The sequence below is a fragment of the Natator depressus genome, chromosome 16 (genome assembly GCF_965152275.1).
Source record: "Natator depressus isolate rNatDep1 chromosome 16, rNatDep2.hap1, whole genome shotgun sequence".
Classification (NCBI taxonomy): domain Eukaryota; kingdom Metazoa; phylum Chordata; order Testudines; family Cheloniidae; genus Natator; species Natator depressus.
Window position 1 is genome coordinate 25,554,794 of NC_134249.1, and position 12,578 is coordinate 25,567,371.

At 44.3% G+C, this 12,578-nt stretch overlaps 1 protein-coding gene across 6 annotated transcripts in view; it reads left to right on the plus strand.

Moving 5' to 3' along the window:
- The window catches only part of MVB12B (multivesicular body subunit 12B), a 110,400-nt gene that overhangs the window by 53,900 nt on the left and 43,922 nt on the right, over positions 1–12,578 (plus strand). For all 6 annotated transcript variants that reach the window (XM_074973997.1, XM_074973998.1, XM_074974003.1 and 3 more), the window contains exon 7: positions 4,947–5,044. In XM_074973997.1, coding sequence (XP_074830098.1) covers positions 4,947–5,044 — 98 coding nt within the window. The remainder of the gene's footprint in view (positions 1–4,946; positions 5,045–12,578) is intronic.

The window sequence follows — 12,578 nt, forward strand, 5'->3', positions numbered from 1 at the left end:
CTGCGCTAGCTCGAGCGGGGCTAGCGTGCGTCCGTCGCCCCGCGTGGGGAGTCGCGCCTCCCAGCTGCAGTGTAGCTGTCTCTTACGGGCCCTGCCAGGAAGGGTGAGCCGAGAGCAGGCATAGTTCGACGCTTGCTACACAGCAGCCGCTGGTGCCGAGAGTGGCTGTCCCCGCCGAGGAGCGTCCGAGAGCAGTGAGTGTCTGAGAGGAGTGTCCGAGAGCAGTGCTCCGATCTCCTGTCGCGTTTGGTAGGCCGGCCTCAGGGTGTCCAGCTGGCTCCGCGTCCTTGCCCTGAGCGAGAGTCGCAGCACTGGCTCCATTGGCAAGCCTGTGGCTGTGTTCTCCAGACCGGGCACCACTGCTGAGCACCAGCATTACCACAATCTGTCTCCCACCCACCGGTCCCCTGCCGGGACATCTCTGCTCCCGGCCTCAAGGGAGTGTGAAGCCAGGGTGGGGTCTTTCTGACTCATCCCTGGTGGCAACTGCTGCAAGAAACTCCTTCTCTTGCCCCCAGTGTTTATCCTTTTATCTCCTGCTAGCACCTACTTGCCGTGGCCTGGGCATCTGCCAAGAGTGGGCTCCCCACTCCCTTTGCCGAAGGGCATTTAACAATCATAGCAACACAAACCCAATTGTGCATTACAAGGGAGCCCATGTCCTTAGTCAGGCTGTGCATAAAAGAAACTCTCAATATCTAAATAAAAGTCCAAGCCCTCTAGAGTAACATGAATGGAGTTCAAGAAACCGCCTTTCGTCTGGCGTCTCCGAATAGGACCCACAGTATGTTAAGTGCCCACAGAGCTTTCGTCCTGTATTTCTAATAAAGGGATTATACCCAATTCCTGTTCTGCTGTCTGAACGTGCTCTTCCTTCACAGGAGTGGGGTGCAAGTTCTTCAGCTCACAGGTGAGCAGATGCTAATGGGTTAAAGTCTAATTGTTTAAATCTTCTAGGCTTTCCTCCCAGTTCTGTGATAATTTGATGAAGAACTTCACCCTAATTAAATATTCAAATGAGGAATAAGTGTCAATATGGCTTCCCATTGCCTGGAATGATGATTAATTGTATTCAAAACTCTAGTGGCCACTGTAATCTAAACCAAACCGTTGTTCTTGATTATTTCTGCAACACATTTGCCATGTTTTTGTTTTAAAATTTAAACTAGTAATTGATTTGCCATATGCCACAGAGCTACACATGCTTTCGCGATACGTGTTTAGGAACTTGGGGAGTTTGTAATTGGGATTTTCTTGCTTTTTTTGATGGCAGTCTATTTTTTTTCCTTCTACAATGCAAAATGATTTGGCTTTCACAACCCATAAGGAAAATTCATTATGCAATCAAGTTAGTAGGTATGAGTTATATTGATCCTGGCCAAATGTTTGCATTAATTTAAAATAAATTAGACTGTGTTTCCCTTCTCCCCCCCCCTCCTCCCCAACCCCATGTCACATTTTTTTAAATTAGAATTTAAAGTTCTGATCTTGCACTAGAAATGGCACTAGCTCCTGTCCTGTGGTCTGGAAACTCAATTTCCTCCTTGGAGAGGCCCTTAAATACTCCAATCCCTGCACCATGTTTTATTCTAAATGACGAAATCCCATTTGGCTATCAGAAAGAATGGATGTTCACAAAAGAGCTGAGTGAAGAAGGGAGAGAGAATCCAAAAACATTTGTATTTATTTGAAAACCTCCTCCTATTTGACAGTGCCCATGATTCAGTATTATTAAATGAATACTCCACTAACATTTGAGGTGCCATCACTGCACATGGACATGTGAAAAGAAAGTTATGGGCTTGAATGCTCACCAAAAGCAAGTTTCAAATTGTAGGTTCAGTTTTAATATTCATAATTTATTCATCATAGGTGTGGCTGAGTGCTCTAGGTTCAGAGTTTAACTTTGATGTGTTTAAGATTAAGAATAAACTGGAGATGGTGCTGAAATACGAGCCAAGAGCTGGATATGTGCTTCTCTACTGCCATGCTCAAGTGTACGTGGGCTGAGTCTGTTTGAGTCAGAGCAATTCATTTTAATTACGCTGGTGGAATGTATACACCATCTTAGCATATGGCACTTATGAAACCTGGTGCTTGGTGTGAATTGCCAGGAAATTGTGGCGATAGTCAGGTACTTTTGTTCATTGGGTATGTCCCAACCCAAGGATTGAATGAAATTCTTATTTGAAGGTTCTTAGGTATGTAGAAGGTTACAGTCTCAACAACTTCATAATTTGCTTTCACAATGTGTACTATGAATTACTCTGGTAAACCCATCGTTTTTAGCCCGGTTGGTTGCTAAGATATGCATGTCCTGACTCTGGAGCGTGGGCTGGCTCTGTCTTCTTTTGAGGTCTTTTTGCTGAAGAGTAATCTCCCCATGGAGAAGATCCAGCATCTCTGTCGACAGACGTTGTTAATCTCTGGTGACTTCCATGCTCTCTGTACTCTGGATTTCATCAGGCCACAGTAAGCCTTTAAATTGTGTTGCTCAGAGATGTGCCCTTTGGAGGTCTGACTTATTTTCTCCCTGTGAATCTCCCATTGGGGTCACTGTTTATGCATGCGGAAGAAGAGAACAGACCCCCAACATAAGCAAGAGACATTCAGTTGTCCCTCACTGTTAATTGTCTGGGTGGCTCATCAGTAAATTCCTGGACAATTTCATTAAAAACTCAAGGGAAAGTGCATAACGCATAGAAGTGGTGTAACTGGGCTGGGGCTGGTACTGGCAAAAAGCCCCACATGGTCAGAGTTTTCAATAGAAAACTGTTGGCTAAATTTGAAAATGTTTTCACATGGCCTTTTTGGTTATTTGTTTTAATGTTTACTTGGAAATAGATTTGGAAGTACACACTAATTCAAAGCAATGTTATCCCAGAGGGTCACAACCATTATCATTGTTTTTAAAGCTGTTTCTCTGGTTTGTAGGAGTGTGTCCTGTTTTTAAAGGTAACTTTTTTCCAACAAATATCTAATAAATAAAAATTCCTTGGCCTGGAAAACAGGCCAGACATTCTCTGCTGGAGAGTACGTGATGCATTTCCTCCCCCCCTTCCCCCACAAATATGGTATTTGTGATGGGGAAAGCACTACCTTGTTTTCTGGCAAATGGGCACTGCAAAGTATCTTCCCTTGTTTATGTAGCTTTTAAATGTATGAAATGGACAGCTGCTGCCTCTTCCCTTCATGCTAGACTAAGTCTTTGCTGTGAAGAGAGAAGCATCTTCATTACATGTGGCAACTGGGTCCAGAAGATTAATGATAACATTTAATAAAAATTCACACAGACCTAGAATCAGCAGTAGAAAATATAGATTTAAATTAAAAAGGAAAAGCTTGAATCTCCCATCAAAGCATATAAATCTATAGCTAGCAAATATCATCTCCTAATAAAATGTATTCTGTAACTGAAGGGCTTTGGATGAAGCTGTAGCTTAGTTTAGTGACCACATTAATTAACCAAGTATGAAGACTGGTTTAGGGGACAAAATAAAATTTTCTTCTGCATTCACTTAGACGTATCAGGTGGCAGGAGAAATTGTGACCTTCTCTTCCTTTCCACCTGAAGTATAGTAAATTGGAGAGTTGGCCAGTTTGCCATTAATAGAGGCGGCCTGGATGGTAAATAGGATCCAGCACAGGATTATGAAGCAGATGTCATGGGGCCATGATTCCCTGCCTGGTTTCTTGAACAGGGAGTGCAAGGAGCATGGAACCTAAAAACTTACCCTCACTGGTTAGAGGCTGTCAGGTTGGAGGTTTAGGTTTTTTTCTCTGTTGCCAAACAGCTTGTGTGAATAATCACACCACCAGACTCCAGATTTTGAAAATCAACTGCTTGCAAATGACCACAGGACAGAACTTTTTCTACAGTATGCATCCGATGAAGTGAGCTGTAGCTCACGAAAGCTCATGCTCAAATAAATTGGTTAGTCTCTAAGGTGCCACAAGTCCTCCTTTTCTTTTTGCGGATACAGACTAACACGGCTGCTACTCTGAAAGACAGAACTTGCATTTCTGGCCCTGGTACCTACTGGTACTGGAGCTCCCTGAGCATCACTTCCAGCTCCTGGCCTGTGGCAGACGGGGATTCTGGGAAGCTTGCCTGCATGCTCTAGCCCACTCTCTACACCATTCCCTACAGCATGTGCGATTTTCTTTTAATAGTTCATAAATGCTGAGCTATTGAAATGGCCCTGACTTCATTTCTGCAGGCTTGTTTTATTTACAGCATGTGCTGAAGTTTTTAACTAAGTGGGCGGGAGGGAGCCTCGTGTTGCTGCCCCTACCAGCCGCGGCCTGTGTTGCTGGCGACCACGTGCAGCTCTGTGGAGCGTTTTCCTGGGGCAGGGTTTAGTTGGTCTCTCAAGGGCAGTATGGAAAGGGTGAGATGGAAAATGCTGCTGTCCCTCTCCGAGTGTGGGGCTGGAGGAAACCCTCTCGTACATTTGGGTTCTGTTTGGAGTAATCAAGCCTGAGTTGCTGAGGGGAGGATGCAGTGGGCTGTCAAGTTTAAAAAACATCTGCCCAGGGATTGTATTTGTGGATGCAGCAAGGTCACAGGGCTTTATCTTACAGAGAAATCCAGACCCACAGTTGTAATAGACATCCGCTGACTGCTTGAAAGATACACATTTAGCTCCTTCAGTGCCTGCCTGCAGACTGTTAGTACTGCATCATGGGGACACTTGTATAAGTCAAGGGAATGCTCATGAAAAACTGACACCTGCCCCATACCGCTCCATGCTGCTCTCAGGGGCGAGTGGGTGGGTGGGTCACCAGCTCTGTCACTTTCCTGTGATTTGGGCCCACTCTGCCTTTTGCTCGCAGTTTACCACTTAAGCTCACAGGAATTATCATCAGGTTAAGGAATGGGGTGATAGCAGCATCTTCTCCTGCTCTGTAATAATGTCATCTCCATTCCCCCCTCTCTTCACCAGGCACATATCTCTGACGCTTCCCGCGAGCTTTCGAGGCAAAAGTAACAACTCCCGACTCGACTTTGAACACCAGCACTCAAATTTATACGCCATATCAGGTAAGCTAGTGTATGCAGTGATGACTCTCTCTTATACTATGCTCTGTCAGCTTAATCAGAAAGTCTAACCAAATAGAGCAGTCCTGGCTGCATAAAAAGGAAAGAGGTGTGGGATCCATACACTGGACTTCCAAGATTTCTGTCACTCAAGCATCAAAAACATGTGGGATGCGAATTAGTTCCAGAGGATGTTCAGGCACAACTGTTACGAACAGTGAGTGCCATTGTTCACTGGAAACAATGGAGCCCGGTGGGAGAATGGGTGCTAGGAGTGGGATTTCTAGGTAGTTTTTGTCAGTCTAACACGTCTATTTATCTTTCTTCCTCTCCCCTTTGCCCTGATCCTTAGCTTACCTCCCCTTATTTACCTCATAAAATCCATAGCTTCTTTCCATGCTTACAGGAGACTTCTTTCAGTGTGATAAGCCCGGTTTCCGCATAGACACTGCTCCGGTTTCTTCCCACCCCCACCCAAAAAACAAACAAACCCACCACATACATAGTGAAAATAAAATAACTGAACTCCTGCACACTCAGTGTGTCATGTGCAGGCACGGCATAAATTTCCTCACCTCCTCTGGGATACATCAAAAACTAGACACTCTTTGGTTTTAAGGGGGTTGTTACTTTTAGAACCTCTCTAGCTTTTTTTTCCGGATGGGGGGCGTACTCCTATTTCCCTCCATTATCTGCAAATTCCAGAGTGGCCTTAATCTCACTCTCTTCAGGAGCATTGGGGCCTTTCATGATCTTTCCCCAGACGTCTTAGATACTGGAGGAGAGAGACACCAGAATCCCATGCACTAACCATATATGTGATATGAGCACACGTTGACTCTTTATTCAGAAAATGGCACTATTTGCCATCTGGGGCAGGCCTACGCATACTAGAGCTGGTCAAAAGTCTCCAAATTTCAATGTGGAAAAAATGTCAATGAATATTTTTCCTGATTTTTTTTTTCCCCTCATACTAGCTCTAGTATGCATGTAAATGAAAGAACAACTAAAATACATATGTAAATACCATGAGCAGGAACGAGACCATGCATGTGTATAAATGAAAATAACCAGCCAGCACAGCATATTTCGGTCCCTGCACACAATCCCGTGTCGGTACTGGGCCTGAAGCTCGGCCCATGCTGACACCTGTGCAAACCCATTTCAGGAGGACTTTTGTCTACAGATTCTTTATTTCTGTGGTGATGGTTGGGCCAGAAAGAACACAAAGCCAGCCATACTGGGTCAGACCATTGGTCCATCCAGCCCGGCATCCTGTCTTCTGACAGTGGCCAGTGCCAGGTGGTTCAGAGGGAACAAACAGAGCAGGCAATCATTGAGTGATCCAGCCCCGTCATCCAGTCCCAGCTTCTGGCAGTTGGAGGTTTAGGGACACCTAGAGCATGGGGTTGCATCTCTGACCATCTTGACTAATAGCCATTGATGGACCTGTCCTCCATGAACTTCTCTAATTCATTTTTGAGCCCCGTTATACTTTTGCCCATCACATCTTTCCCTGGCAACCCATCTTGACACTCAGATACAAGGCTGGAATTGCCTGGCTGCAGCTAGGAGGTTGTGAGGGGAGTTTTTATAAATATAAAATCTCACAGAGCGAGTCACTGTGGAGCCAAGAGCAGTGTAGTCTGGAAGCCATTTGTAGTCCACAGCAATAATAAATGTAGTGGTCCTACAAACTTCTGAATAATGTTACGTATTATGTGCCAAGATGGCATTCTTTATGTTAACTATCTACATACAGGGTGTGTGTGTGTGTGTGTGTGTGTGTGTGTGTGTTTGTGTGTGTGTGTGTGCGCGCGCATGCACACACAAAAAAAATCATATCCTGCACTAACCGCTACGGTTCAGAATAATATCAGACTTAAATGATTTTCTCAAGTGCTTTTCCCTAGACTAATTTCAGGCCTTTAAAACTGTTCTGGTAGCCTTGGTGAAAAGCTAATTAGCCTTAGTGTTCCCTTAGTTGTGTCACTTTCACAAAAGGAAGAAAATATCTGGCTTTAAAATTTATTGTGCCAAAATCTGGCCAGGAAATTGGCTGCCTCACTAGATTATGGTGGATTGACAGGTCTGATTGGGACCCCAGGAAAACCAGCCATGAATTCAGGGGGTGTAAGATAGAGTATGTTGTGCTTGCGCATCTAAGGGAGGAAAAAGTGGCAAACCTGTGCCATCCACAGGATCTTTCTGTTAATGGTGAGTGACACTTCTAACACAGGAACATGGCATTAATTCATGTACCATCATCAAATGGTTATTTAAAAGGTAATCTCCTGCTAAAACTGCAGCTTCAGATTCCTGAATGTATGGAATATAACAATGGCATAATTCATGTCAGGACTGGTTTTTCTCATTACTCTTCTGCCCTAATAGATTTGGCTCTGTAAGGGAAAGCATGTTCTTGTGCTCACATCACACCGGTCTAGAGGGAGGAAGGGAAGGTCATGAGTTCTCACTTACTGACACCTCATGAGCCCAACAGGCGCCCGCAGGCAGAGAAGCAATATTTCTGCCTGAAAGCTGCTGGAGAGACCCCTTGGTCGTAGGAATTCCTGGGGACTGCTGCTTCCGGCAGCAGAACGAGCATGGAAAGATGACCTATTTTATACAGACCCTGAATATTTCACCAGATGTTTACAGGCAAAGTGCAAAACAAGCCTATAAAACCAGGCAAAGCAATAGGCTTCAGTGTTTGCACAAATTTCAATCAAAGTATGTAACTTTTTTTTCTGACTGCCAGTCCTCCTCCAGGCCTATTGTAATACAAGCTGCAGTGCTTCTGTTTGTTGTAATGGCTATTGCAGCTGTGAACGTTTCCACAGAAAAGGTCTAGTAATGTGAAACCTCCTGTGCGTTGACAGGCGTCTTGGTGTGCCGTCTGACCATCGCTGCCTGTTCGGCAGCCTTGATTAGGTGCTGTCTGTGACCATTCCCGCTGAGTGCTTCGCATTACAAAGGCACGTTTAGCATCCGGACACGGTGGTAGCCATTCAAAAATGTCCTGTTCTGTCTGTGTAATTTGCAGTCAGTCAGTTTTATCTACAGTACAGCGTTAGTCCCTTGCTACAGGGCTATGGTAACAGGAAACTTACGAATGTACACACCTGATTACTCTGCTGGGGTCTAGATTTGCACAGGTAGGATACTGATGGTGACATGTTGCGGGTCTTGTACTCTCTTCGTGCAGTTTAAGAGCTTGTGTCTAAGGAGAGCCCGCAGTAGACACTGGCAGTGAAGCAGAATCCTTCAAAGGAGAATGGCTAGAACTGTTGGGTGGGAATCAAAATAGACTGAAAGTCAAGGCTGGCTGCTACTCTAGAAAGTGTCGGGCAGGGTGTTACGGAGCCTGGATGTTTTATTGGGCCAGGTCAGCGTTGGATTAGAAGGAAATACTGTGTCCCCGGCTGCTTATTGGGGGTTCTGCAAATGTAGCCCCCCGCTTCGGTGCTGTTTCCACATGCTGGTAGCTGCTATATGCCAGGCTCTCCCTGGATCCCAGTTCTGTTGAGGAGCAGAGCATTATGCTGCGGTATTTGAGAAGATCAAACACCTTTCGCTGGGAGTCTGAGTCCTCACCAGTCGCTAACTTTGTAGCATTCCCGACCTGCACACATGTGAGCCTGACTCCCTGTTTCTTTTCAGTTGGTTAAAGGTAATTCTGTTTACAGGTAGTTGCATTGTTCTTTCAAGCCTCTTAGGACTAGCAGAAATGTAGCTATCTGAACAATTTAGTGGGTCTAAATATTGCTTTGCTAAGCAGTCAGTGGGACAGTGGCAGATAGGCATCTGTGAAATCTGCTGCCTCTCTAACTACCTATTAGCTCCAAAATGCCCTTTGAAAGGGACAATAACCAGGCTTTTCCCTGAACCACAGAGCCAAGGAAATTCTGAATTAGCCACATTCTGTATTCTCCCAGTGCAGGGTTCTGTCATTAGCTTGTGATATTCCCAGACCTGAAACTTCATTCAGGATGATTATCAGTAAATGAAGGATTTAAAAAAAAAAAAAAAAAAACACTTGCAAGAAAGTTGTAAAGAGCAAAGACACCACCACTAAAAGCCAGGAAAGTCGGATTGCTTTCTGCCATAGTGTCATGGTTTTCCTTTAGCATAATCCCAGACTGATTTTACCTTTCTGTCCCTTGCAGCCCTGAGCGACACATTTGTGTTGATGATTTGGCATCACCAGGCAGTCAGTTATTTAAAAATGCCTAGTTTATAAAGGGTTAGGGATTTACTAAGAACCTCCCAAGGGTGGCTTTGCCTGCCGCATCATGATTGTTACCTAAAATATATAACGATGGCTAGCAGAGTGGTGGAAGGGAGATGCAATGTCCTTCTTTCACAGGTTAAGCCAGTCTCTAACCACTAAAACTTCCTTTGCAGAGTCTAGTGCTGGCCACTGTGGGAGACCATGTACTGGGCCAGATGGTCCTTGGGACTAATCCAGTCTGCAGTCCCTGTATTGCTATCCAATAATTGGACATTTGCACCTCTGAAAGCTTGCTTACTGCATCTTTCTTAATGAGCAGTTATTCAGGTGAAAGCCTGGCGCCACAGTGTGGTACAGTGAGCCTTTGCTGCCTTGGCAGTTCCAGTTCGTGTGGCATTAGCAGCGACTCCGGAAAGTTGACTAGGAACTGCTGTGGGAAAGTCAGATTGCCTAGAGAGAAATCCTCCAGGAGGATGGAGCCAGGGTGGAGGCTCCCTGATTGGTTGGGCTGTACTTTTGTTTTCCAGCCCCCTGTAGAGGCCAGCTTACATGGGACACTGCTGATTTCTGCAAACTCCCATTAGCAGTGGTACAGAAGTGATAGGTGGCTAATGCTGCTGACGGAGAGGCGCTGGCTCGCTGTCTGGCGCTCACTGAAATGGGTGTTGTTCTTATTGCACAATTCTGACATCCTAGGAAAGCAAAAGCAATTCCAAATAATTAATGATTTTTGAATATCTGCTTCCCTGCCATTGCAATTTTAATTTAGTCCTCATTTAAATAGCAGATGGGCAGTTAATCAATTTCATAATATGTATAATTATCTCCGTCACCCATATTAAAAATTTCAGCCAATTGGTATAGATTTTTTTTTAAAGGAGGGTGGAAGGGAATCTGTGTATGTTACACCAAGGAGGGTAAAAAAGAGCACACGTAGTGCATATTCTGAACGTACAGAGCCAGGCCCAGCCCTCAGATGGTGTAAGTTGGCATGACAACATTGGACCTGGCCATTATCTCTGTAATAATTAAATGACTCCAGATCTGTAATTAAGGTGAAAATAGAGCTGAAGGTTGGTTGGTTGGTTGATCTTTGGACATTTTCACTCTCAGCAATTAAATGCTGGGTGACAGAAAAAAATAAAAAAGATTCTTGATTGCAAGTTAGAGCAATAAATAAATCTTCAAGATTTGCTGCATATAGAAAAATACGGCCCCAAATCTGTAATGCTGCTCGGGGTTTCCCTGCACAGAGCTCTGGTGCAGGATCAGGGCCTCTGTCTAGAATCACTTTATTCTTTTTCACACACGATGTTTTCTCCCCGCCTTGTCACACCCCAGGACTGGAGCACCCGTCTTTATAGCCAGGATTATATATGACTGGATCTGCAAAGGGTCTCCTGTGCTGTTGGGAGTCTGGCACCAAACAGTGGATCGAGTTTTATTATACGTTTTCAAATGACCACCCATTAGGACAGGGAATGCCTCATTCCAGACAGATCCATCGACAAATGCTGCTCAGTATTTTACAACATAGTCCTTTTTCATAGCCTTCAATTTAATTAAGATGTTGTTGTGACTACATATTGCCTTCATTTCAGACCTCAGCATCCCTGAGCATATTGCTTTGGCTTATCAAAGCCACAAGGACAGAGAGAGAGAGAGCCCTCTCATGCAGCCACAGATAATAGCTTACAGGGAAAATTCCTGAATGAGGTGAAAAATTATTTATAATAATGGTGCTCAAATAGAGGGGAAATAAGTCACTTTAAGGGTATATAAATTTTTATGATAGTGTACAAACAGCCATAGCTCGCCTTGTCTCACCATCTATCCCTGCGAAGAATGAGAACAACATCTAGCATAAAGAAAAATATAATAAGAAAACTAAGAAATGAATGGGCAGGGCTGAAGGATTGATCGCCCTGCGTATTTGTATATCCTGATGTAAAAGGTGCTGCTGACAGGTGGCCAGGTTTTCTCTGTATAAAACCATGTGTGTGCTGTCAGGGCCGTGCAAGCAGCCTTGTTTCGATTGATGAATTGCCTGCTTTCTTGATTAAACCTTCCGTCACTTAAGAAACAAAGAGCCTGTGTTTGGATGGCAGAGTGGGACATGTCACAAAAATCTGTCTGCTTTACCTTTGTGCAGATGTTGGGCACAGACTGTAACATGTATTATTAAAATGAATGTGGCATTTACTGTGCATTATTTCTTTCCTGGGAGAAAGGACCTGTAAATTATATGCTAATAATAAGCTTTAACCCTTTCAGAAAGTAAGAGATTTAAGAGTGCAAATATTCCTGCAGTCCTCGCTAATTGGATGTGCTTTAATACCACTGTAGCTATCTCACTGAAGTTAATAAACAGTGTGTTTCAGGCCAATATGCTGATGCCCCTTGGGGTTCTTGCCTCCAATAAGTTTTCTGCTGTGTAAGTGCCACTGAAACATAAACCTTTTGAATTACAAGATACTCCATAGAAAGCCCTCTTCAAATTCTGCTTAGAGACGGAAGACATCTGCCTGCTCAAAGAGAGGCCTGCGGTGGGGCAGGTTAGAATCAGCCATGCATAGGACACACAGCGCTATCTGTTTTAGGAGCTTGGCACCCCGCTGCACAAATTGCACCAGCTTTTAAAAACTCCTACCATTTCAGCCCCTCAGGAGCAGAGGTGGGCATGGGAGTGTGGCAGTGTTTTGTGCCACTAGCCAATGGCTGACCTGGCAAAGCCACATTCTGTCAATTATTTGTGATTTCTGAAAAATAATTTGCTGTATATTTGGGCAGTTCAACAGGACACGTGTAATTATAGCTAGAGATCTCTCTGCTAATCCAGCCATGGCAAAGTCACCTATGGTGAAAGTGACTGCGTAGGATTATCATTTATATTTTATGTGAAATTCCTCTGTAGGCAACTTCTGAATCACATTTCACACAAGCTCAGTTTGTACGAAACCCTGTGTCATGCACCCAGATGGAAATATATTTATATATGTATTTATATATTAGATATGTTTGTACATCATCCTGTGCCACACACCAGATGGATCTTCATTAAGCAATGCTTGTAGCTTTTGGGGTTTGAACACCTGCTGTCATGGTGTCCATATAAAGACAGTATTATGCAAAATGTGGTGGACTCTCATAGACTTTAAGGTCAGAAGGGACCATTATGATCGTCTAGTCTGACCTGCACAACGCAGGCCACGGAATCTCACCCACCAGCTCCTGTAACAAACTGCTAACTTATGTCTGAGCTATTGAAGTCCTCAAATCATGGTTTACAGACTTCAAGGTGCA